The sequence below is a fragment of the Rosa chinensis genome, chromosome 6 (genome assembly GCF_002994745.2).
Source record: "Rosa chinensis cultivar Old Blush chromosome 6, RchiOBHm-V2, whole genome shotgun sequence".
Classification (NCBI taxonomy): Eukaryota; Viridiplantae; Streptophyta; class Magnoliopsida; order Rosales; family Rosaceae; genus Rosa; species Rosa chinensis.
In genome coordinates, this window is record NC_037093.1 from 5652280 (window position 1) to 5679642 (window position 27363).

General features: G+C 38.8%; 3 protein-coding genes and 3 pseudogenes across 5 annotated transcripts; 1 reads left to right on the top strand and 5 right to left on the bottom strand.

Annotated features, from left to right (window-relative positions):
- The window catches only part of LOC112170331, a 45529-nt pseudogene extending 35447 nt beyond the window's left edge, over nucleotides 1-10082 (bottom strand).
- LOC112170328 (TMV resistance protein N) lies at nucleotides 34-5121 on the bottom strand. Of its 3 annotated transcripts, none has more exons than XM_024307583.2 (5): nucleotides 4891-5121; nucleotides 4071-4566; nucleotides 2776-3865; nucleotides 2388-2666; nucleotides 34-2301 (listed from the first exon to the last, which is right to left on the bottom strand). In XM_024307583.2, exons 2-5 carry the CDS (start codon nucleotides 4544-4546, stop codon nucleotides 127-129), a joined length of 4020 nt encoding a protein of 1339 aa, XP_024163351.1. In that variant the 5' UTR covers nucleotides 4547-4566; nucleotides 4891-5121; the 3' UTR covers nucleotides 34-126. The 3 variants fall into 3 exon arrangements, with proteins under 3 accessions (XP_024163351.1, XP_024163352.1, XP_040365571.1); XM_024307584.2 differs by having other exon boundaries at nucleotides 4071-4569; XM_040509637.1 differs by having other exon boundaries at nucleotides 4071-5121.
- Nucleotides 9675-14546, bottom strand: LOC112170329 (disease resistance protein RPV1). The gene is made up of 5 exons (XM_024307585.2): nucleotides 14463-14546; nucleotides 13751-14236; nucleotides 12429-13518; nucleotides 12043-12321; nucleotides 9675-11956 (listed from the first exon to the last, which is right to left on the bottom strand). Exons 2-5 carry the CDS (start codon nucleotides 14224-14226, stop codon nucleotides 10133-10135), a joined length of 3669 nt encoding a protein of 1222 aa, XP_024163353.1. The 5' UTR covers nucleotides 14227-14236; nucleotides 14463-14546; the 3' UTR covers nucleotides 9675-10132.
- Nucleotides 14547-15165: 619 nt separating this feature from the next.
- LOC112170651 lies at nucleotides 15166-26602 on the bottom strand (annotated as a pseudogene).
- On the bottom strand, nucleotides 23181-27218 carry LOC121048927 (disease resistance protein RUN1-like). Its single transcript, XM_040509642.1, has 5 exons — nucleotides 26485-27218; nucleotides 25623-25998; nucleotides 24795-25290; nucleotides 23432-24519; nucleotides 23181-23322 (listed from the first exon to the last, which is right to left on the bottom strand). The coding sequence occupies exons 3-4, from the start codon at nucleotides 25268-25270 to the stop codon at nucleotides 23499-23501; spliced, it is 1497 nt and encodes a 498-aa protein (XP_040365576.1). The 5' UTR covers nucleotides 25271-25290; nucleotides 25623-25998; nucleotides 26485-27218; the 3' UTR covers nucleotides 23181-23322; nucleotides 23432-23498.
- On the top strand, nucleotides 26606-27182 carry LOC112170653 (annotated as a pseudogene).
- Nucleotides 27219-27363: the final 145 nt, after the last annotated feature.

The following is a 27363-nucleotide window of genomic DNA, read 5'->3' on the forward strand; positions in this document are numbered from 1 at the left end:
CTGCTTCATGGAGCAAAGGATCAATCACACCAGTAGGCATAATTAATCAAATAAAAAATAGGAGGGGATCAACAAGCATGTGTTCATTCGAAGACAAGAAGACATTTTCAGAAACAAAAAATTGCATTAATCATTTTTCTGGTCACTAGGTCCTGCACCGTCAAGCTCCAGTCGTTTAAATCTTTTTGGATGCGGTTCTTCTTCTTCTTCTTCCAGACTTGCACCAGTTGCAGTACTACTAGATGCTGCATCATCATCATAGAGTTGACGGCCTCGCTTGGGATTGCTCTGCTTCAATAATGTTTGCCAAAGCTCTTCCACATCTTCCTCATATATCATACGGACCCCGCACTTCTTCGCTAGCATAATTTTCCCATCACATGCTCTACAGCAGTCCCCCTCCAATTTAAATGAGAATTCAAGCCGATAGTAGCTATCTTGCCACTCATTAAGCTGACCCCCAACGTAATAATAATTATCGGGATTATCACGGTGCCAACAGAAGAACCAAATGTGATCCAACACAGGTCGACCCCACTTTTCCCCATAAGATAGAGCAAAGCGAGCCACGGATTTTCCATTGGCTGTCAAGAAGCATGCAACGGACCAATCACCCGAAGGCGGGAGTGGTCTAAAAACGACAGAGAAGGTGAATCCCAACCACTTGTTGGTAAACCAGCCTGGATGCAGCTCTACAGTTATCAAGGACCCCACATTTTGGTGATTGTACCACTCTGGAATTTCATCTCCAGGAGCAACAAAGTGAAAATTACGGGTAAATCCGGAAGAAGTCCAATGTTGAAACTTCAGGTAGCGTGTTAGCAATGAAAGTGCTGTACTCTTACAGCTTTCATCCTCCACCATTTTCAAACAGTTAACACACTTCAATTTTCCTATTTGATTGGGCAATGTGTCTAATGAAATGCAGTTGCTGATGTTTACCCATAAACCAGTTCGAAGATCTGGCAATGTCTGAAGCTTGCAGCACCAATCCAAGTGGAGATAATCAAGTCTAGAGAGTTGGCCGATGCTCTCAGGTAGTCTAACAAATTGATTTTTGCTCAAATCTAATTCTCTTAACAAGGACAAGCATCCAAAATCACTGGGGATTGCTTCTTCAGAAAGATTGCAGTCACTTAGATCCAGTTTGGTTAATGAATGCAAACCAGACAAATTGGCCAACGACAATCCTGCCGAAGTGTGACTTCTTTTTCGCAATAACTGAAAAGGATTCAACATCATGTTCCATGATTGAGGTGACTCTCCTTTACATCTAGCAAGAGATAATTTTTTGAGGTTTTTCAAAAGACCAATAGAGGATGGCACTTCTTTTATGCCACTTCCACTCACATCAAACTTCTCCAAACAGGCAACAAGACCCAACTCATCTGGCAATTTATCAAGCTTTGAGCAGCCAGAAAGATTGAGATCTTCGAGAGATTTTAAGCCACCTACACTGCTTGGAAGACACACAAGATGTTTACAATCTCTCAAGGACATAGAAACAAGTCCTTCAAGCATGCCAATTGACCAAGGTAGTTCTCGTATAGGAGTTCCACTCGCATCAATCTCTACCAAACACTCTATATGGCCCAACTCCTCTGGCAATTTGTCAAGCTTTAAGCAACCAGAAAGATTAAGATCTTTGAGACATTTTAATCTACCTACACTGCTTGGAAGACAGACCAGATGTTTGCAATCTCTCAAGGACATAGAAACAAGTCCTTCAAGCATGTCAATAGAGCAAGGTAGTTCTATTATAGAAGTTCCACTCACATCAACCTCGACCAAACTTGCTAAATGACCCATGTCATTCGGTAGTTTTTTGAGCTTTGAGCAACCAGAAAGATTGAGATCTTTGAGACATTTTAAGCCACCTACACTGCTTGGAAGACACACCAGATGTTTGCAATCTCTCAAGGACATAGAAACAAGTCCTTCAAGCATGCCGATAGAGCACGGTAGTTCTCGTATAGAAGTTCCACTCACATCAACCTCGACCAAACTTTGTAAATGACCCATGTCATTTGGTAGCTTTTTGAGCTTTGAGCAACCATAAAGATTAAGAACTTTGAGAGATTTTAAGCCACGTACACTGCTTGCAAAATGCACGAGATTCTTGCAATTTTTTAAGTTCAGCATCGTAAGTTTTTTGAGCACTTCAACTCCTGGGTCAACCTCATATAATCTTGTACAACCTTCTAGAAACAGAACCTCAAGATGTGGCATACCTTTAAAGTTTGGGGTGTTGACAAGATTCAAAGAGTCACTGAGTTTAATAGTTTTCAAATTGTATAAAGGCTGTCAAGGAAAAGCATAAGAAAATTAGCTTTTACGTGCAACAATTTCTGCTGTAAGTAATCAAATATTATGTAAGTAATTGATACCTCTATTTCCAACGGAAAATGTTCAATGCAACTATGGCACAAGTTAAGTTCTAGTAGCTTCTCAGGGTTGAAATGTGTTGGGAGAGATTTCAAGGGATACCCGGTCCAGTTAAGAATCCGTAAACTATTGGGAAGACATTCAAGCCCATTCGATAGGTTCACATTCTTAATGACAAGATATCTCAATCTATTCATCATTGAAAAGGATTTAGCATTCACGTCCACCTTTACTCCAGCCTCAGTTGAGTGCAGAACAATGCCTTCTATTTCTTCTGTTCCCTATTAAACATCACCAATAAAAAATATTAGGACTAAGAATTTGAGAATATTATACTAACTTATCATTAGCAAACAGTAACTAAAATTGTTCTTGTACTAAATCTCTTACAGTATTTTTGGTCAAGACATGTTTGACATCTTCTGGAAGCCATAACCTGCTGCGCCTGCCTGGCTCCTTAGTAGATTCCCGACGGACAATTTCCCGACCCATTTCTTGCAGCAAATCGTGCATCTGTAGTCTTCCATATGAAACAGTCAAAAGAGATCTTTCAATAAGGACTTTTATTCCAATAATTGCAGAAACATCGCAACTTATCAGTATTTCTGTTACTCGATCTTTTTTCTTTCCGCAAAAAAAGCATGAAATGTCTAGGAATATTGTCTTCTCTTCATCATCTAGACCATCATAACTTGTTTTAAGTATGTCAAAAATTTCCAAGTTACAGACTCTTCCTAGTTTTCTCAATGCACTGTTCCATTCACTTAGATCTCTTCCATGCAAAAAAGAGCCCAGTACTTCAAGAGCTAAAGGGAGACCTTTGGCATAATTTATGACAGATTTAGACAGATCAAGAAAATCCTCTTCAGGGTAACCTCTTTTGAATGCTTTCCAGCTGAAAAGCTGAAGAGAATCCTCATCATTAAATTCCTCAACCTTCAATCTTCTCTCGACTCCATGTTCGATCAATAAATGCTCATTTCTAGTTGTAATGAGAACTCTACTCCCTGAACCAAACCAATCTTGGTTTCCTGCCAAATATTTCAAATGGCTTGAATGGATCACATCATCAAGAATGAGAAGAACTTTCTTGTGACCTAACAACCTCCTTATTATGGTGGCTCCTTCATGAAGGTCTAAAATGTCGGCCTTTTTTGTCCAAATCCCAGAGAGAAGGTGCTTTTGTAGATTAAGTAAACCACTTTTTTCAACGGAGTCTCTAATATCGGTAAGAAGGAAACTAAATTCAAATTCACGAGAGATTCTCTCATACACCGCTCTTACCATAGTAGTCTTACCAATCCCGCCCATTCCCCATATACCAATGAAGCGGACGTCATCCACCCCTGCACCTAAAAGCAAATTGAGCGGCTGCAATCTTGAGTAAATTCCAACTAGATTTTCTGCATAACTGAATGATGCAGGTTGCAATTTTGTCCATATAACTTCAACAATATCTCTTATGAGCTTTGATTCATACCTACAACATAGAATAGACTAAACTTATCAGGAATTTAGTTTATGAAAATGTCTCTGCATTGGACTTGATTTCTTTATATTCTTGTAATGGCATTTAAAAAGCCTCATAAGCTCAGTTGATTATCTGCCTATTTTATTTCTGAATAACACAATGAAAAGCACAAAACTCGACTATGCGTAAATTAGACAAAAGAGTATATGCATACCATTCCTCTGAATTCCACCCTGAGAAACTAGCCGCTTCTGTTAAAGCATATCTCCACCTCCGCACTTTCTCTTCGTCATTCCTAAACCTTTCTTCATGATTAGCAAAGGCTTCTCTATAACTCCCTGTTTGCTTTCGTACATCAGAGGGATCAACATCATAGAAAATTGGCAGCACAGTTTTTCTTGCTTTCATGCATTCAAGAATTCTCACAAGTTCATCCAAGCACCACGTTGACGATGCATAATTTTGTGAGAGAACAATGAGGGCAAATCTTGATTCTTCAATTGCAGCAGAAAGTGCTGGAGAAATAGCTTCCCCTTTGTGAAGTTCAGGATCATCCCTGAAAGTTGTGATTCCTTGATGATCCAATGCAGTGTATAAATGGTCTGTAAAACCCTTTCGAGTATCCTCACCTCTAAAACTCAAAAAGACATCATATTTCCACCGAGGAGGTGAAGAGCTCTCTGTGCTCATTTCCAATTGAACCTACTGTCCTGCTGCTTAGAAAATAGAAACAATGATGGATTTCCTTGTAAATCCACTATATATGAACGTTCATTCTAATAAACGAATCGAGTATGAAGCGATAAACATTAGTTGCTTTGCTTTTTGGTGGGAAACTAATTTGATCACAAGTAATTTTGAATAGAAATTCATAAACAATTGGCATTAAAGCCTCTTTTACAAAAAAAAATCATCAGTAGAGCTGCATAAAATACTAGGAAAAAAAATAAACGCCAAATATTATACTGAAACGAATGGATTAGTAGATATATAGCAAAACAACGTAAATAAGGAGAAATTAATGGAGCTTTAACCTGAGTTTGGGGTCAATTTGAAGTTGCGGTTCAGTGTTAAAATATGAGAATCACGTAGCCGCAGTACTTGAACAGAAACTATAACAAGATCGAGAAGCAAGCAAGGATGAGACTGAGGACGAGACTGAGATCGAGAAGTGTAGATTTAGTGAGATTAGAGAGAGACTAGGTGAAAGAAATGGGTGAGGATGGTTGTAGATCGAGAAGACTTTAGCAGAAGGAGACTGGTCTCCAGACCTTACCAGTCAGTCAATGCGATCCAAGTCACCTGGGGCCCACCGCATTTGTTTTGTTGTTGCAAGCAGGCTCGAACCCATGTCAGTCGCTCACATTAGGTATTGCTTAGTTTGTCCCCAAACCGTTCATTGCGGATTCCTTTTGACAAAAGGAAGATAAAAAGAACTAAAGTGCTCCTTTCCAGTCAAAAGGTGTATTCTAGTGGGGGTTGCCTTTAACAAAAGGGGAAGAGAGAATAAGTGCGGATTTCCTCATGCTCCTCGCTCTTCATGTTCTTTCCAAGAGCCATTGTTACTCTTGCCGACTGTTGAGAATGTGAAATCGTTGCCCGGATTAGAAAAATAAAACCTTGCAAAAGAGTTTGGGTTATTCCGTTTATGAAAATAAAGCGGGTTAGTCCACACGCGAATGGGCACTGCCCATCAGCTATGGCAGCAGTAGTGGGGGTACGAAGGCCAAACCAGATAAACTGCTACTATGTTTGGAAGAGGCAACATTAGGCAACATCTTTAAAACTTAAAAGCTCCACTGAGAACTAGCCGGAGCAGTCGGTTTCGAGTATGGGTGATTCCAAACTGGATGAGCTGGGAAAGGTTCAGCAGATTTTCCATTCTCTAATATTTTTCTTTTGTCATAACTAATGATCATCCTTCAATAGAAACAAAAATAAGAACATTACCAGACAAAACTATTGTAGTTTCCTCTCTCAATACTTCAACAGACAACCACAAAATGTTGCATAAAGTAATCCATGGTACCCTCCATTCTCTTCCTTTTCCCAACCCCACCAGTTGAGAAATCAAGTTCAACAAAAGATATTAAGCCCTCTCTATACACATCTACGGGATGTATCAAGCACATGCACTTCATTCCTCCACTCTAATCAATGATGCCCATCTCTCCAATTCAAACCATGACCTTCTTAATTATTACCTGAAAGAAAAAAAGAACTTGAGCGCAATTTCTTGTGTTAGATTCATAGTTTCTCCTAAAACAAAAAAAGAACGAACCAAAACTATGATGAAATAATAGACTGAAGTCACTGAACCACAAATCCCATAGATAACTACGCAAGAGCGTATCAGGTATTTTTGCCAGTCCACAGATGCCAGCAAAACAATAAAGACAGGGGGAAAGAGAGGTTCCAATACTTTTTATTTTTTGGACAATGCAAATCCAATAATTTTAAGGGAGGCACTAACAAGATTTTTGTTTCGTACTACAGAAAAAAAAGGAGATGAGTGAAAAAGGGGTGAGGCAGAGGATGAGAGTACATAACATTAAAAACAAAAACCATTTGAACTTTGTTCTTATTTCTAAAAAACTCGTGTCTCCCTTTTTCTTCTTCTTCAAAAATCATAAACATAAACCAAACAGGTTCTTAGAATTGATGAACAACAATTTCTCCACATGCTAAAGAACAATTTTTCCCAGCTTGCCTCTCATTCATTACCATCAAGAAGATATACTAACCTTTCTCAACCTCTCATCTCCTTGTTTTGTCAAGAACCTCAATGTATCTCTTTGGGATCCCATATTGTTCAATAAAGTGCTTTGCCAGATTCTCAATCACTCCACCTTGAACCAGAACCTCCAGCCCCTTCTTACCTTAAGGAAAAACATAAGTGTATCATCAGTAACTCTCGGAAGGAATCCTCAATAATGTGACGAGAAATATTATCCCCAGACAATCAAATCGACTAAAGTGCATATGGAGTATGGGTAAAATGTTGTTATATGTGTATATATACAAGTATATATGTAAACCATAGTTCAATAGTAAAAAATAAGTAAATAAAATAAACAAAAAATATACAAATAATCACTAAACTGAATACACTAAATACACAAGTTACCACAACCAAATACACTAAACTGAAGAAAGTTTAAACAGTAGTTGTGTATGGATAAACGGACAAAGTTTGCCCATGTCTAAAAGTTTAAACAAACCACGTATGCACTATGACTATCAAATACAATGAAGAATCACCAGAGTCAAGAATAGAGCAGCAAAACCATGCATTAATACATAAAGGTGCTGACCGCTGACAACACCATAAGGATGTGCAGAATGTGTTCAGAATCAAAACTACAAAAATACCAATACAGCTAACCCTCAAAATGACTAGGTTAAAACTAAAAAAGTGGCCACTTATGAGAAAGAGGAAAATGAAAGCATAACGCACCAATCCTGTAGAACATTTAGCTTGTAACCACTTTGATAATTTCTTGTGTGATGATTTCTTGATGTCTAGTGTGATGCCTGAAGGCCTACAAGGTAAAACATAGTTTGACCTGCAGAACCACAAAATAAATCATGAGTTCTTATAAATGAAGTATATGCACAGGGAGGGTAGAGAGAGATCACGCAAAGTTCCACAAAGATTATATCTTTACCAAACCATAGAGTGCTTCCGGGCATGGGAAGGTCTTTGTCTTTGACTGTTGTATGCAATGCTTGCAAAAGGCATTTTTCCAAAAGCATGTCCACATCCTCGGCAGAAAGAGGATGCTGATTCTCCCCAGTCGACTGATTAGCAGAATCATCATCTGTTAGCTTCAGATCACCTACATTTGCAGTTACTTCCTCAGCAATGCAACCGAAGCAGAACTTGGTTCAGACTTCACATCAGCAACATCAACATGTTGCCCCATTTCCTCATCATCAATGCCATTCAGTTGATCCTGTGATCCATCATTTGCACCATCAAATGAAGCAGAAATTTGAGCTGATGACAATGTTGGATCCTCAAAAACAGCATCTTCTAAGAAACCTGCATTTGGCACATAAGGGCCCTCAACTGATTCCCTGAAGAAAAAAAATATATTCCACAACAATGTTAACTAACAGAAGATTTCTATGTGTCAATCATATAATTGAATAATTCATATCCCTATGTCAATTCCCACAGATACTTGCCAAAGTAAGTCACCATAATAGTGAGCAATTTTTAAGGCTTTTCCAGGCAATCCAGCTTTTAATGCTTCAGTGCAACTCATAGTAGTAGTTCCCACCTGTAAAGATATTGACCAGTAAGAAGATTATGACCTAACCTTAGTTACATAAATAGATGAACCAACGTTGTCTCAAAACATAGCATATACTATTTGCACAGCAGCTTACAGCAATGGGAGCTGGATTTCCTGGAACTTTAACCGCCCATGCTTCCCCAGCCATAAACGATGGTAAACCTTCAGCAGGTATGCTGATACCGGGAAACATCAAATCTGCCCCTCCAATAACATATCGAGAAACCTCGCCCCCTTACAGCATGAAAGAAGGCAAGAGATCAGGGACCTTCCAGAGGGCATAAACTGAAACGGAAGACAATCAACCAAACAAAGATGTGAATAACCTGCAGATATGCTAGCAAAGCTTTTTCGTATTTTCATTGACCCAAAGCAGGAAGTGAGATTAATGCCTATCTTATATTGACCTCTTTACGGTCAAGCTAAGACCAACTTCATTGAAAATAACTAACTAGTAAAGTGTGGCAGACCACATACTAGAAAAAAGGGAAAGAAAGGAAAAATATGCAAGAACAGATAGGGACAAGAGAACGGAAAACAAGGACATGATACCTGTGGGAAAAATTTCTTTGCCACGCCCGTCAATATCATAAAACATAGGAAAGCCTCCCTCTATGCCATATACAAGGACTCGATTTTGATACTTTGAAACCTTGATCTCCACCTAGGGATTAATTCAATACAAAATATACAGTAGTGAGTAACTAACATCATATGATGCCCAGTTCCAACCATTCCAAAATAAATAAATCCTATACCAAAACTTGTCCAACTTATTCTTCTGTAATTCGGTGCAGCCTGATTGAAATTGACACTATGTAGGTGGAAAATGGTATAAGAATTATTCCAATGACAAGCATACATAACGGAGAATCATCGAGGATAAAGAAGTGTGGTAAAAACCCAAGTAACAGTGTAAACTCCCAGAATCAGAGTGAAACCATTCGCAGCTGGGGAAATGCAAAAAAAAAAAAGCAAGGCCATAACCAATTAAGCATAATGATTCAGAAGGAAAAAGTGGTAAGAGAGGTACCTTGGGAACATAGCGCGCCACGTGGCGATCAGAGAGAGCGAGGAGAGGAGCGGACGGAATCGGAGACGAGACCGAAGAGTGTGCCGCTGGTGAACATAGAGCGGACGGAATGGATGTGGAACGCGTTTTTTGCCGGAGGGGTCGGATCGGGACCACCCGGTGGTGAATTTGTTCGGGCCGAAGGCGGTGGATATTTCGGGGGTGGATTTTCCGGCGACGATTGTGGTTGTTGGGGGATTTGATCCATTGCAGGATTGGCAGAAGAGGAACTACGAGGGATTGCAGGAACATATATACTTTCTATGCTGGTGGTGTTTCCGAATGCCATTCATTCTTTCTATGCTTATCCTGAGTTGGATGACTCTTCTGCTTTTATTAACAGAGTCAGGGATTTCGTGCAATTGCAATCAGTTAATGTTACCAATTTGCTTTGCCAGGATATATGAATGCCTGAATGGTAATAAAATAAAATAAAAGAGACAAATCACAATTTGGGATTAACTAAATATCGCTGCTTCATGGAGCAAAGGATCAATCACACCGGTAGGCATAATTAACCAAATGAAAAATAAGGAGCATCAACATGCATGTGTTCATTAGAAGACAAGAAGAAATTTTCACAAACAAAAAACATGCTTTAATCATGTTTCTGGTCACCGGGTCCTGCACCGTCAAGCTCGAGTCGTTTAAATCTTTTGGATGAGGTTCTTCTTCCTCTTCCTGACTTGCACCAGTTGCAGTACTACTAGATGCTGCATCATCATCATCATAGTAGTGTTGAAGGCCACGCTTGGTATTTCTCGGCTTTAATAAAGCTCCTCCACATCTTCCTCATATACCATACGGACCCCACACTTCTTCACTTGCACAAATTTCATTCCTGTGGAGAAGTCCAATTCGAGCTGATAGATATCCTGCCACCCAAGTTGATGGGAGTCTTTATCACGGTGCCCACAGAAGAACCAAATGTGATCCAACACTGGTTGACCCCACTGTCCCCCAAAACCTAGACCAGAAACAGCATAGACTTTTCCGTTGGCTTTCAAGTTTCAATGAGCACTGAATTGACCACCGAACCAAAGGCGGGAGTGGTTTGAGGACTCTAAAAACGACACAGAATGCGAATCCCATCCACTTGTTAGTAAACCAACCTGGATGCAACTCTACAGTTATCCAAGACCCCATACTTTGGTGATTGTACCACTCTGGAATTTCATCTCCAGGAGCAACAAAGTGAAAATCACGGGTAAATCCGGAAGAAGTACAATGTTGAAACTTCAGGTAGCGTGTTAGCAATGAAAGTGCTGTACTCTTACAGCTTTCATTCTCCACCATTTTGAAACAATTAACACCCATCAATTTTCCTATTTGATTGGACAATGTGTGTAATGAAATGCAGTTGCTGGTGTTTACCCATGGATGAGTTGGAAGCTCCGGCAGTGTCTGAAGCTTGCAGCACGAATCCAAGTAAAGCCATTCAAGTCTAGAGAGCTGGCCGATGCTCTCAGGTAGTCTAACAAATTGATTTTTGCTCAAATTTAATTCTCTTAACAAGGACAAGCATCCAAAATCACTGGGGATTTCATAAAGATTGCAATCACTTAGATTCAGTTTGGTTAATGAATGCAAACCAGACAAACTGGCCAACGACAATCCTGCCGGAGTGTGACTTCTTTTTCGCAATAACTGAAAAGGATTCAACATCATGTTCCATGATTGAGGTGACTGTCCCTTACATCCAGCAAGAGAAAATTCTTTGAGGTTTTTCAAAAGACCAACAAAGGATGGCACTTCTCTTATGCCACTTCCACTCACATCAAACTTCTCCAAACAGGCAACAAGACCCAACTCATCTGGCAATTTATCAAGCTTTGAGCAGCCAGAAAGATTGAGATCTTTGAGAGATTTTAAGCCACCTACACTGCTTGGAAGACACTCAAGATGTTTGCAATCTCTCAAGGACATAGAAACAAGTCCTTCAAGCATGCCAATAGAGCAAGGTAGTTCTCTTATGCGACTTCCACTCACATCAAGCTTCTCCAAACAGGCAACAAAACCGAACTCATTTGGCAATTTGTCAAGCTTTGAGCAACCAGAAAGATTGAGATCTTTGAGAGATTTTAAGCCACCTACACTGCTTGGAAGACATACAAGATGTTTGCAATCTCTCAAGGACATAGAAACAAGTCCTTCAAGCATGCCAATTGAGCAAGGTAGTTCTCGTATAGAAGTCCCACTCGCATCAACCTCTTCCAAACACGCTATACGGCCCAACTCCTTCGGCAATTTGTCAAGCTTTAAGCAACCAGAAATATTAACAACTTTCAGAGATTTTAAGCCCCCTACACTAACTGGAAGACACACGAGATCTGTGCAATCTACCATTTTCAGCAGAGCAAGTCTTTCAAGCATTCCATCAGAGGAAGGTAGTTCTCTTATGCCGGTGCCATTCACACGGAGCTCCTCCAAACTTTCCAAATGACCCATGTCACCCGGTAGTTTTTTAAGCTTTGAGCAACCAGAAAGATTAAGAACTTTGAGAGATTTTAAGCCACGTACACTGCTTGCAAAATGCACGACATTCTTGCAATCTTTTAAGTTCAACATCGTAAGTTTGTCAAGCACTTCAATTCCTGGGTCAACCTCATATAGTCTTGTACAACCTTCTAGAAACAGAAGCTCAAGATGTGGCATACCTTTAAAGCTTGGGGTGTTGACAAGATTCAATGAGTTGTTGAGTTTAACGGTTTTCAAATTGTATAAAGGCTGTCAAGTAAAAGCATAAGAAAATTAGCTTTTATATTCAACAATTTCTCCTGTAAGTAATGAAATATTATGTAAATACTTGATACCTCTATTTCCATCGGAAAATGTTCAATGCAACTATGGCACATGTTAAGTTCTAGTAGCTTCTCAGGGTTGAAATGCGACGGGAGAGATTTCAAGGGATACCCGGTCCAGTTAAGAATCCGTAAACTATCAGGAAGACATTCAAGCCCATTCGGTAGGTTCCCATTCTTAATGACAAGGTATCTCAATCTGTTCATCATCAAAAAGGATTTAGCATTTACCCTCGCCGTTACTCCAAGCTCAGTTGAGTCCAGAATAATGCCTTCTATTGCTTCTGTTCCCTATTAAACATCACCAATATAAACTATTAGGGCTAAGAAAATGAGAATATTACACTACCTTTTCATTAGCAAATATAACTAAAATTGTCTTATACTAAATCTCTTACAGTATTTTTGGTCAAGACGTGTTTGACGTCTTCAAGAAGCCATAACCTACTGCGCCTGCCTGGCTCTTTAGTAGATTCCTGGCGGACAATTTCCCGACCCATTTTTTTTAGCAAATCGTGCATCCATAGTCTTCCATGCAAAATAGTCAAGAGAGATCTTTCCATAAGAACTTTTATTCCAATAGTCGCAGAAACATCGCAACTGATCAGTATTTCTGTTACTCGATCTTTTTCTTCTCCACAAAAGAAGCATGAAATGTCTAGGAATATTTTCTTCTCTTCATCATCTAGACCATCATAGCTAGTCTTAAGTATGTCAAAAATTTCCAAGTTACAAACTGTTCCTAGTTTTCTCAATGCACTTTTCCATTCACTTAGATCTCTTCCATACAAAAAAGAGCCCAGTACTTCAAGAGCTAAAGGGAGACCTTTGGCATAATTTATGAAAGATTTAGACAAATCAAGAAAATCTTCTTCAGGATAACCTTTTTTGAATGCTTTCCGGCTGAAAAGCAGAAGAGAATCCTCATCATTAAGTTCCTCAACCTTCAATCTTCTCTCCACTTCATGCTCGATCAACAAATGCTCATCTCTAGTTGTGATGAGAACTCTACTCCCTGAACCAAACCACTCTTGGTTTCCTGCCAAAAATTTTAAATGGCTTGAATGGTTCACATCATCAAGAATGAGAAGAACTTTCCTGTGACCTAACAACCTCCTTATTATGGTGGCTCCTTCATGAAGGTCCGATATATCAGCCTTTTTTGTCCAAATCCCAGATAGAAGTTGCTTTTGTAGATTAAGTAGACCACTTTTCTCAACGAAGTCTCTAACATTGGTAAGAAGGAAACTAAATTCAAATTGACGAGAGATTCTCTCATACACCGCTCTTACTATAGTAGTCTTACCAATCCCGCCCATTCCCCATATTCCTATGAATCGGACGTCATCCACCCCTGCACCTAAAAGCAAATTGACCGGCTGCAATCTTAAGTAAATTCCAACTAAATTTTCTGCATAACTGAATGATGTAGGTTGCAGTTTTTTCCATATTACTTCAACAATATCTCTAATGAGCTTTGATTCATACCTACAACACAGAATAGACAAAACACATCAGGTTATTGATATGAAGATTTGGTTTATGAAGATCTCTCTGCGTTGGACTTGATTTCTTTTATATTCTTGTAATGACATTTAAACATAAGCTTAATTAATTATCTGCCTATTTATTTGTGATAACCTAATGAAGAGCGCAAAAAATTAACTATATGTATATTAAAGCAATAAAAAGAGACAAGAAGAAAAGAGTATACGTATACCATTCCTTTGAATTCCACCCTGAGAAACTTGCCACTTCAGTTAATGCAGATCTCCACCTCCGCACTTTCTCCTTGTCATCGCTAAACCTTTCTTCAAGATTAGCAAAGGCTTCACCAAAAATCCCTGTTTGCTTTCGTACAACAGAGGGATCAATATCATAAAAAATTGGCAGCACAGCTTCTCTTGCTTTCATACATTCAAGAATTCTGACAAGTTCCTCCAAGCACCATGTCGACGATGCATAATTTTGTGAGAGAACAATGAGAGCAAATCTCGATTCCTTAATTGCAGCAAAAAGTGCTGGAGAAATATCTTCCCCTTTGTGAAGCTCAGGATCATCCCTGAAAGTTGTGATTCCTTTATCATCCAATGCAGTGTATAGATGGTCTGTAAAACCCTTTCGAGTATCCTCGCCTCTAAAACTCAAAAAGACATCATATTTCCACCGAGGAGGTGAAGAGCTCTCGGTGCTCATTTCCAAAATCCTGTTGCATAGAAAACAGAAATAATGATGGATTTCTTTGTAAATCCACTATATAGGAACATTCATTTTAAGAAACGAATCGAGTATGAAGCGATAAACATTAGTTGCTTTGCTTTTTGGTGGGAAATTAATTTGATCACTAGTAATTTTGAATAGAAATTCATAAACAAATGGCATTAAAGCCTCTTTTACAACAAATCATCAGGAGAAATTAATGGAGCTTTAACCTGAGTTTGGGGTCAATTTGAAGTTGCGGTGCAGTGTTCAAATATGGGAATCACGTAGCAGCAGTACTTGAACAGAAACTATAACAAGATCGAGACTGAGATCGACGAGTGTAGATTTAGTGAGATTAGAGAGACTCTAATGGGCGAGGATGGATCTAGATCGTGAAGACATTTGCAGTCAATCAATGCGATCCAAGTCAGCTGGGGCCCACCGCAATATTTGTTTTATTGTTGCAAGCAGGTTCGAACCCCTGTCAATCGCTCACATTACCTTTTCCAGTCACATGTATTCTAGTGGGCTTGCCTCATGTAATCCTCGCTCTTCATGTTCTTTCCAAGAGCCATTACTGTTGAGAATGTGAAATCGCTGCACGCATTAGAAAAATAAAACCTTGCAAAAGAGTTTGGGTTTTTCCGTTTATTGCCCATTGATTTATGCTCATTATATATCATGAACATAAAGCGGGTTGGCTTAGTCCACCCATCATAAACTGCTACTATGTTTGGAAGAGGCAACATTAGGCAACATCTTTAAAACTTTAAAAGCTCAACTGAGAACTAGCCTGAGCAGCCAGTTTGGAGTATGGGTGATTCCAAACTGGATGAGATGGGAAAGGTTCAGCAGATATGTTATCCTTCAATTAATTTTTATTTTTATTTTCTCCATTCTCTAATATTTTTCTTCTGTCATAACTAACGATCATCCTTCAATTAATTTTTATTTTTATTCTATGACTTGCATATACATTTATTTGTTATCCTTGCCTCCTATTCATCATCCTTCTGCTCCAATCCTGCTCTTATTATTCACACATGTTCTCCTCAAACCTCATTTAGAAACAAAAATAACAACATTACCAGACAAAACATAAACTACAATATTTTCCTCTCTCAATACTTCAGTAGACAACTACAAAATGTTGCATAAAGTAATCCATGGTACCCCTCCGTTGACAACTACAAAATGTTGCATAAAGTAATCCATTCTCTTCATTTTCCCAATCCCACCAGTTGAGAAATCAAGTTCAACAAAAGATATTAAGCCCTCTCCATACACATCTATGGGATGTATCAAGCACATGCACTTCACTCCTCCACGCTAATCAATGATGCCAATCTCTCCAATTCAAACCATGACCTTGTTAATTATTACCTGAAAGAAAAAAAGAACTTGAGCGCAATTTCTTGTGTTAGATCCGGATATCTAAATCACTCATATACAATCAATTAAATCAACATTTCCAGAAAATTGAAACATAAAAAATAAAAAATAAAATAGTTTCGACACTATTTTGCACACGATTTCTGCAACTTAGACCTCGAAAAATCAAGAAAATCAAGAAATTCTTCAGTTCAACAAATTCAACAACTGATCAACTTCCAAGGAAACTTAAAGATACTCACACTTGCAGCGATTTCAGCCAAGAATTACAGAAAAATCACCAGCCAAGTCTCGTAAAAATTTCTTTACGAGAGAAATTTCGATCTCAATCAGTCAATCTGCTCAGATTTCTGAGCAGCCAAAGCAGAAAAAGGAAAACGAAGAAAGGTTCTCGGAGATTCCTTTTTCTTTCTTTTTTTTCCAAACGGTCAAGAAAAATAAACCAGCAGTGGAAGCAAATAAATTCAACAGGAAAAGGAATTCAAAATTCGAAAAATCAAAAATGAAAAATGAAAAATCTGTGCAATTATGGAAGAATCTTGGAGTTACTTACTCGGATACACTGCTGCTGCTCGAAAATTCAAAATTCAAAAAGAAGAAAATAATAATGAGGAGGACCAAAACTATGATGAAATAAGAACCAAAAACAATAAAAGTAAGAACCAAAACTATGATGAAATAATACACTGAAGTCACTGAACCGCAAATCCCATAGATAAAAGTACTTGAGCACAATTTCTTGTGTTAGATTCATAGTTTCTCCTAAAGCAATAAAAGTACGAACCAAAACTATGATGAAATAATAGACTGAAGTCACCGAACCACAAATCCCATAGATAACTACGCAAGAGCGCATCAGGTATTTTTGCCAGTCCACAGATGCCACCAAAACAATAAAGAAAGGGGGAAAGAGAGGTTCCAATAATTTTTATTTTTTGGACAATGCAAATCCAATAATTTTAAGGGAGCCACTAATAACATTTTTGTTTTGTACTGCAGAAAAAAGGGAGATGAGTGAAAAACGGGTGGGGGAGAGGATGAGAGTACATAAAATTAAAAACAAAAAACCATTTGAACTTTGTTCTTATTTCTAAAAAAGTCGTGTCTCCCTTTTTCTTCCTCTTCAAAAATCATAAACATAAACCAAACAGGTTCTTACAATTGATAAACAACCATTTCTCCACATGCTAAAGAACAATTTTTCCCAGCTTGCCTCTCATTCATTACCATCAAGAAGATATACTAACCTTTCTCAACCTCTCATCTCCTGGTTTTGTCAAGAACTTCAATGTATCTCTTTGGGATCCCACATTGTTCAATCAAGTGTTTTGCCAGATTCTCAATCACTCCACCTTGAACCAGAACCTCCAGCCCCTTCTTACCTAAAGGGAAAACGTAAGTGTATCATCAGTAACTCTCGGAAGGAGTCCTCATGATGTGACAATAAATATTATCCCCAGACAATCAAATCGATTAAAGCGCATATGGAGTATGGGTAAAATGTTGTTATATGTGTATATATACAAGTATATATGTAAACCATAATTCAATATTAAAAAATAAGTAAATAAAATAAACAAAAAATGTACCAATAATCACCTCCATGTCTCAATGAAAAATTAATAAATAAAGGCAGAATCTACACTAAAACTTTCACAAATGTTAACCGGTCTAATAAAATACTACAGTCCACATAATGAGTCAAGAGAGAAAAGATACTCTTCAATAAAAACTAATTCAGTGTGCATATTTGTGCCACACACCTGGTAGTTCTGCCACCGTTGTACTACAAGCGAACTTCTTCTGTAGCTCTGATGCCAAAGCTTCAGGATCCACTAAAAATGTTTCCAGTCCTGATAACTTGGTCATTTTCTTATTACCTTGCCGCCTTTCTGTCATTATCTGGATTGTTTTCAAACCACCTTTACGAACAACAGAGTCATTTCCCCTTGTCACAATGTGATGGGCTTGCATCCGGTTCACAAACGCTGCTCCTAAGTCTCTTTTATGAATTTCTGTAGGGTATGTTGAACCTTTCTTTATGGCCCCCTTGAACAGTGCATCACACAATATCGCATCCAAAATCACAATGGATTTATCTGTCGGCTTAACCAGGTTTTCCTTTTCAACATATTTAAACACAATGTCAGTGGCATCCGAAGCACTGTAAAGCTCGCCAGTGTCAGCACCTAGTGAAGCAAAAACTGGATTTACTGTACACTTGGTTTATAGATCTCAGCCACTTCAAGGATTTTGACCGACCGACTTTCACTGACAGCAGGAACACCAGTTTGAACAGCTTCTTCAACTTGTCGTTTCTCTGGCTTGAAAGATGAGTAATCTGGATGGCTGCAGTCAATAGAAAGTAATAGACTCCTTATATTTATCTTCCTTCACTCTAATCTGCAGGGATGTTTCGGTGCCAACATTATGAAAACCACAAGCAAAGACAATATGGATTTAAATCACAGGAAGCTTAATTCAACCAGTCTCTGTCACTCTCTACTATGGCTATAAACCTCACCCCCTTTTAGAATGTATCAGAGAGTTAAGGTGAGATATGAAAGAGACTCAAAAGTCTTCACAAGTTACTACTACCAAATACACTAAACTGAAGAAGGTTTAAACAGTGGTCTTCTATTGTGTAGATCATTATTAACAAGACTCGGAAGTCTTCACAAGTTACCACTACCAAATACACTCAACTGAAGAAAGTTAAAACAGTAGTTGTGTATGGATCATTATTAAACTACACTGACAAAGTTTGCCCATGTCTAAAAGTTTAAACAAACCACGTATGCACTATGATAAACAAACCACGTATGCACTATGACTATCAAATACAATGAAGAATCCCCAAAAAGAAAAAATACTGCTGAATAATTAGGTAAAGGTTATTGACTATACAACTGGTTATTTAGAACAGAAGATTCTATTGTTTTTTTACTTGAATGTATTAACTTCAGAAAGCTCATAGAAATCTGGCATAAAATACTTTTACAAACATATACAAAGGGAGAATTGGAGGTAAAACCAATAATGCCTTTCTTGATGCTGAAAATCTTTTGAACAATTGTGTGTATACATCTCAAATACTATAACCCAATTCTCCAGGAGCCCTGAATATAATAGAGATTTATAATATAACTTGATCAGTAATTGGTAGAAATATAAAAGAAAAATAAAATTTTCAAATATTGTCAAGAATACAGAGCAACAAAACCATGAATTAATACATAAAGGTGCTGACCGCTGACAGCACCATAAGGATGTGCAGAATGTGTTCAGAATCAAAACTACAAAAATACCAATAGAGCTAACCCTCAAAATGACTAGGTTAAAACTAAAAAAGTGGTCACTTATGAGAAAGAGGAAAATGAAAGCATAACGCACCAATCCTGTAGAACATTTAGCTTGTAACCACTTTGATAATTTCTTGTGTGATGATTTCTTGATGTCTAGTGTGATGCCTGAAGGCCTACAAGGTAAAACATAGTTTGACCTCCAGAACCACAAAACAAATCATGAGTTCTTTTAAGCGTATGCACAGGGAGGGTAGAGAGAGATCATGCAAAGTTTCACAAAGATTATATCTTTACCATACCATAGAGTGCTTCCGGGCATGGGAAGGTCTTTGTCTTTGACAGTTGTATGCAATGCTTGCAAAAGGCATTTTTCCAAAAGCATGTCCACATCCTTGGCAGAAAGATGATGTTGATCCTCCCCAGTCGACTGATTAGCAGAATCATCATCTGTTAGCTTCAGATCACCTACATTTGCAGTTACTTCCTCAGCAATCTCATTCCTAACATCAATCGGTGCAACTGAAGCAGAACTTTGTTCAGACTGCACATCAGCAACGTCAACATGTTGCCCCATTTCCTTATCATCAATGCCATTCAGTTGATCATGTGATCCATCATTTGCACCATCATATGAATCAGAAATTTGAGCTGATGACAAGGTAGGATCCTCAAAAACAGCATCTTCTAAGAAACCTGCATTTGGCACATAAGGGCCCTCAACTGATTCCCTGAGGAAAAAAAATATATTCAACGACAATGTTAACCAACAGAAGTTTTCTATTTGTCAATTATATAATTCATATCTCTATGTCAATTCCCACAGATACTTGCCAAAGTAAGTCACCATAATAGTGAGCAATTTTTAAGGCTTTTCCACGCAATCCAGCTTTTAATGCTTCAGTGCAACTCATAGTAGTAGTTCCCACCTGTAAAGATATTGACCAGTAAGAAGATTATGACATAACTTTGGTTACATAAGTAGATGAACCAACAGTTGTCTCAAAACATAGAATATACTATTCGCACAGAAGCTTACAGCAATGGGAGCTGGATTTCCTGGAACTTTAACCGCCCATGCTTCCCCAGCTATGAATGATGGTAGACCTTCAGCAGGTATGGTGATACCAGGAACATCAAATCCGCCCCTCCAATAACATATCGAGAAACCTCGCCCCCTTTCAGCATGAAAGAAGGCAAGATATCAGGGACCTCCCAGAGGGCATAAACTGAAACGGAAAACAATCAACCAAACAAAGCTGTGAATAGCCTGCAGATATCATAGAAGAGCTTCTTCATATTTTCACTGACCCAAAGCAGGAAGTGAGATTAATGTCTGTTATATTGACCCAATATTTCTGCTCCTCTCAAATAGTCTTGAGACCCCTTTAAGGTCAAGCTAAGACCAACTTCATTCAAAATAACTAACTAGTTAAGTCACCACATACTAGAAAAAGGGGAAAAAAAAAGACAAAATATGCAAGACTTGCAAGAACAAATAAGGAGAAGAGAACGGAAAACAAGGACATGATACCTGTGGAAAAATTTCTTTGCCAAACCCATCAATATCAAAAAACATAGGAAAGCCTCCCTCTATGCCATATACAAGGACTCGATTTTGATGCTTTGAAACCTTTATCTCCACCTAGAGATTAATTCCAGTAGTGAGTAACTAACATTATATGATGCCCAGTTCCAACCATTCCAAAATAAAAAATAAATCCTATCCCTGAACTTGTCCAACTTATTTCTTCTGTAATTTGGTGCAACCTGATTGAAATTGGCACTGTAGGTGGAAAATGGTATAAGAATTATTCCAATGAGAAGCATACATAACGGAGAATCATACAGGATAAAGAAGTGTAGTAAAACCCAAATAACAGTGTGAACTCCGGTAATCTACATGTCTACCTTAAGTTGGCAGCAATCAAACTATACTATAACCAACTAATCGCAAGTTAAAGATCATCAAATTTTGTAACAGATGAATATAACACACATATACGGTTTCTTAGAATGAAACCCAGAATCAGAGTGAACCCATTAGCGGCTGGGTAAATGCAAAAAAGCAAGGCCATAACCACTGAAGCATAATGATTCAGAAGGAAAAAGTGGTAAGAGGTACCTTGAGAGGGAGTAAAGCATTGATATCGGCGTTGGAAGCTCTAGGAAATCTTTCCTTGACAGTCCTCTCTCTCTCCCCCCCCGCCGTCTTCGTCTCCGTCAACTACTGCCCGACAATCACCATCATCGCTCCAGCGACAATGGTGATTGTTGGGGGATTTAATCCGTTGCAAGATTGCAAGATTCACAAACAAAAAAAAAGCATTAACCATGTTTCTGGTCACTAGGTCCTGCACCGTCAAGCCCGGGTCGTTTAAATCTTTTTGGATAAGGTTCTTCTTCCTCTTCCTGACTTGCACCAGTTGCAGTACTACTACATGCTGCATCTTCATCATAGTCGTGTTGAAGGCCTCGCTTGGTATTGCTCTGCTTCAATAATGTTTGCCAAAGCACATCCACATCTTCCTCATATACCATACGGAGCCCACACTTCTTCACTTGCCCCCAGTCCAATTTAAATGAGAATTCAAGCTGATAGTAGATATCCTGCCACGCATGATCCCGCATCAAGTAATCATTACGGTGCGGATAGAAGAACCAAATGTGATCCAACACAGCTTGACCCCACTTTTCCCCAAAAGTTAGCCAAACGTCACCCAAGGATTCTCCATTGGCTGTCAAGTAGCATCCAACGAACCCATGACCCGAAGGCGGGGGTGGATTGAGGGGTCCAAAAACGACACAGAAGGTGAACCCCATCCACTTGTTAGTAAACCAACCTGGATGCAGCTCTACAGTTATCAAGGACCCCACACTTTGGTGATTGTACCACTCTGGAATTTCATCTCCAGGAGCAACAAAGTTAAAACACCCCGTACATCCGGGAGAAGTCCAATGTTGAAACTTCAGGTAGCGTGTCAGCAATGAAAGTGCTGTACTCTTACAGCTTTCATTCTCCACCATTTTCAAACAGTTAACCCCCATCAATTTTCCTATTTGATTGGACAATGTGTCTAATGAAATGCAGTTGCTGACGTTTACCCATGAACGAGTTGGAAGCTCTGGCAATGTCTGAAGCTTGCGGCACCAATTCAAGTGAATAAATTCAAGTCTAGAGAGTTGGCCGATACTCTCAGGTAGTCTAACAAATTGATTTTTGCTCAAATCTAAATCTCTTAACAAGGACAAGCATCCAAAATCACTGGGGATTTCAGAAAGATTGCAGTCACTTAGATTCAGTTTGGTTAATGAATGCAAACCAGACAAACTAGCCAACGACAATCCTGCCGGAACGTGACTTCTTTTTCGAAATAACTGAAAAGGGTTGAACATCATATTCCATGATTTAGGTGACTGCCCTTTACATCCACCAAGACATAATTTTTTGAGGTTTTTCAAAAGACCAATAAAGGAGGGCACTTCTCTTATGCCACTTCCACTCACATCAAGCTTCTCCAAATAGGCAACAAGACCCAACTCATCTGGCAATTTATCAAGCTTTGAGCAACCAGAAAGATTGAGATATTTAAGAGATTTTAAGCCACCTACACTGCTTGGAAGGAACACAAGATGTTTGCAATCTCTCAAGGACATAGAAACAAGTCCTTCAAGCATCCCACTAGAGCAAGGAAGTTCTCGTATAGAAGTTCCACTTGCATCAAAATCGACCAAACTTTCTAAATGACCCATGTCATTTGGTAGTTTTTTAAGCTTTGAGCAACCAGAAAGATTAAGAACTTTGAGAGATTTTAAGCCACATAAATTGCTTGCAAAATGCACAAGATTCTTGCAATCTTTTAAGTTCAGTATCGTAAGTTTTTCAAGCACTTCAACTCCTGGGTCAACCTCACATAATCTTGTACAACCTTCTAGAAACAGAAGCTCAAGATGTGGCATACCTTTGAAGTTTGGGGTGTTGACAAGATTCAAAGAGTTGCAGAGTTTAAGGGTTTTCAAATTGTATAAAGGCTGTCAAGTAAAAGCATAAGAAAATTAGCTTTATATTCAACAATTTCTTCTTTAAGTAATCACATATTATATAAGTACTTGATACCTCAATTTCCAACGGAAAATGTTCAATGCAACTATGGCACATGTTAAGTTCTAGTAGCGTCTCAGGGCTGAAATCCGCTGGGAGAGATTTCAAGGGATACCCAGTCCATTTAAGAATTCGTAAACTATTAGGAAGATAATCAAGCCCATTCAATAGGTTCCCATTCTCAATGACAAGGTATCTCAATCTATTCATCATTGAAAAGGATTTAGCATTCACGTCCACCTTTACTCCAGACTCAGTTGAGTCCAGAACAATGACTTCTATTGCTTCTGTTCCCTATTAAAAACCACCAATAAAAAATATTAGGACTAAGAAATTGAGAATATTAGACTAACTTGTCATTAGCAAATGGTAACTAAAATTGTTCTGGTACTAAATCTCTTACAGTATTTTTTGTCAAGACATGTTTGATGTCTTCAGGAAGCAATAACCTACTGCGCCTGCCTGGCTCATTAGGAGATTCCCGACGGACAATTTCCCGACCCATTTCTTGGATCAAATCGTGCATCCATAATCTTCCATGTGAAACAGTCAAGAGAGATCTTTCGGTAAGAACTTTTATTCCAATAATTGCAGAAACATCGCAACTGATCAGTATTTCTGTTACTCGATCTTTTTTCTTTCCACAAAAGAAGCATGCAATGTCTAGGAATATTCTCCTCTTCATCATCTAGACCATCATAACTTGTTTTGAGTATGTCAAAAATTTCCAAGTTACAAACTTTTCCTTGTTTTCTCAATGTACTTTTCCATTCACTTCGATCTCTTCTATGCAAAAAAGAACCCAGTACTTCAAGAGCTAAAGGGAGACCTTTGGCATAATATATAACAGATTTAGACAAATCAAGAAAATCTTCTTCAGGGTAACCTCTTTTGAATGCTTTCAGGCTGAAAAGCTGAAGAGAATCCTCATTATTAAATTCCTTGACCTTCAATCTTCTCTCTACTCCATGTTCGATCAACAAACGCTCATTTCTAGTTGTGATGAGAACTCTACTCCCTGAACCAAACCACTCTTCACTTCCTGCCAAATATTTCAAATGGCTTGAATGGTTCACATCATCAAGAATGAGAAGAACCTTTTTATGACCTAACAACCTCCTTATTATGGTGGCTCCTTCGTGAAGGTCTGATATGTCAGCCTTTTTTGTCCAAATCCCAGAGAAAAGTTGCTTTTGTAGATTTAGTAGACCACTTCTTTCAACGGAGTCTCTAACATCGGTAAGAAGGAAGCTAACTTCAAATTCACGAGAGATTCTCTCATACACCGCTCTAACCATAGTTGTCTTACCAATCCCGCCCATTCCCCATATCCCAATGAAGCGGACATCATCCACCCCTGCAGCTAAAAGCAAATTGAGTGGCTGCAATCTTGAGTAAATTCCAACTAGATTTTCTGCATAACTGAATGATGTAGGTTGCAGTTTTGTCCATATTACTTCAACAATATCTCTAATGAGCTTTGATTCATACCTACAACACAGAATAGACTAAATCATCAGGTTATTGATATGAAGATTTAGTTTATGAAAATATCTCTGCATTGGATATGAAGATTTAGTTTATGAAAATGTCTCTGCATTGGACTCGATTTCTTTTATATTATTGTAATGACATTTAAAAAGCCTCATAAGCTTTATTGATTATCTGCCTATATTATTTGCGATAACCTAATGAAGAGCGCAAAAATTAACTATATGTATATTCAAGCAATGTAAAGAGACAAAAAGAAAAGAGTATATGCATACCATTCCTTTGAATTCCACCCAGAGAAACTTGCCACTTCAGTTAAAGCATATCTCCACCTACGCACTTTTTCTTTGTCAATCCTAAACCTTTCTTCATGATTAGCAAAGGCTTCTCCAAAACTCCCTGTTTGCTTTCGTACATCAGAGGGATCAACGTCATAGAATATTGGCAGCACTGTTTCTCTTGCTTTCATGCATTCAATAATTCTTACAAGTTCATCCAAGCACCACGTTGACGATGCATAATTTTGTGAGAGAACAATGAGGGCAAATCTTGATTCTTCAATTGCAGCAAAAACTGCCGGAGAAATAGCTTCCCCTTTGTGAAGTTCAGGATCATCCCTGAAAGTTGTGATTCCTTGATGATCCAATGCAGTGTATAAATGGTCTGTAAAAGCCTTTCGAGTATCCTTGCCTCTAAAACTCAAAAAGACATCATATTTCCACCGAGGAGGTGAAGAGCTCTCTGTGCTCATTTCCAATTGAACCTACTGTCCTGTTGCATAGAAAACAGAAATAATGATGGATGTCTTTGTAAATCCACTATATATGAACATTCATTCTAATAAACGAATTGAGTATGAACTATGAAGCGACAAACATTAGTTGCTTTGCTTTTTGGTGGGAAACTAATTTGATCACAAGTAATTTTGAATAGAAATTCATAAACAATTGGCATTAAAGCCTCTTTTACAACAAATCATCAGAAAGAGCTGCAGAAATACTAGGAAAAAAAAACGCCAAATGCTATACTGAAAGGAATAGTAGATATATAGTAGATATATAGCAAAACAACATAAATAAGGAGAAATTAATGGAGCTTTTAACCTGAGTTTGGGATCAATTTGAAGTTGCGGTTCAGTGTTCAAACATGGGAATCACATAGCAGCAGTACTTGAACAGAAAATATAACAAGATTGAGAAGCAAGCAAGGGCGAGACAGAGATCAAAAAGTGTAGATTTAGTGAGATTAGAGAGACTAGCTGAAATGTGAGGATAAATCTAGATCATGAAGACTTTAGCAGGAGGAGGCTCCGGTCTTCAGAGTTCAGACTTTACTAGTTAGTCAATGCAATCAAGTCAGCAGGGGCCCACCGCGTTTGTATTGTTGTTGCAAGCAGGTTCGAACCCATGTCAAATGAAAGCCTCCCTCTATGCCATATACAAGGACTCGATTTTGATACTTTGAAACCTTTATCTCCACCTAGAGATTAATTTGATACAAAATATACGGTAGTGAGTAACTAACATTACATGATGCCCAGTTCAAACCATTCCAAAATAAATAAATCCTATACCAAAACTTGTCCAACTTATTTCGTCTGTATTTTGGTGCAACCTGATTGCAATGAACACTGTAGGTGGAAAATGGTACAGGAATTATTCCAATGACAAGCATACATAACGGAGAATCATACAGGATAAAGAAGTGTGGTAAAACCCAAATAACAGTGTAAACTCCGGTAATCTACATGTCTACCCTAAGTTGGCAATCAAACTAAACTAAAACCAACTAATCGCAAGTTAAAAATCATGAAATTTTGCAAGAGATGAATACAACATATATACGGTTTCCTGGAATGAAACCCAGAATCAGAGTGAAACCATTCGCAGCTGGAGAAATGCAAAAGAAGCAAGGACATAACCAATGAAGCATAATGATTCAGAAGGAAAAAGTGGTAAGAGGTACCTTGGGGGGAATAAAGCATCGATATCGGCGTCGAAAGCTCTGGGAAATCTTTCCTTGACGGTCCTCTTGAGCTTCTTCCTGACAGTCTCTGGTGCGACCGAGCTTCCACTCCCTTCTTGAACGCCTCGCTCGCGAGCTCCCCGCCGTCGTCCTCTCCGTCAACTACCGCCTCGCGCCGGAGAATCGGTATCCGTGCAGTGTTTCGACGTCCTCAAGTTCATCAACGACAGTCAAAGCAGCTTGTTCGAGGGCGTGAATCTCGGGCAGTGTTTTCTGGCAGGGGACAGCGCCGGCGGGAACATAGTGCACCACGTGGCGATCAGAGCGAGCGGGCACGAGTTTCGGGATCTGAAAGTGGTCGGAATGTTGGCGATTCAGCCGTTTTTCGGCGGAGGAGCGGACGGAATCGGAAGACCAGACTGAAGAGTGTGCCGCTGGTGAACATAGAGCTCACGGACTGATGTGGAAAACGTTTTTGCCGGAAGGGTCGGAATCGGGACCACCCAGTGGTGAATGTGTTCGGGCCGAACGCGGTGGATATTTCGGGGGTGGATTTTCCGGCGACCATTGTGTTTGTTGGGGGATTTGATCCGTTGCAGGATTGGCAGGAGAGGTACTACGAGGGATCGAAGGAACGCGGGAAACACGCGGAGCTGGTAGTGTTTCCAAAAAGAAAAAAGATGAGAAAAAAGCATTAACCATGTTTCTGGTCACTAGGTCCTGCACCGTCTAGCTCGAGTCGTTTAAATCTTTTTGGATGAGGTTCTTCTTCTTCTTCTTCCAGACTTGCACGAGTTGCAGTACTAGATGCTGCATCATCATCATAAAGTTGAAGGCCTCGCTTGGGATTGCTCTGCTTCAATAATCATCTTCCTCATA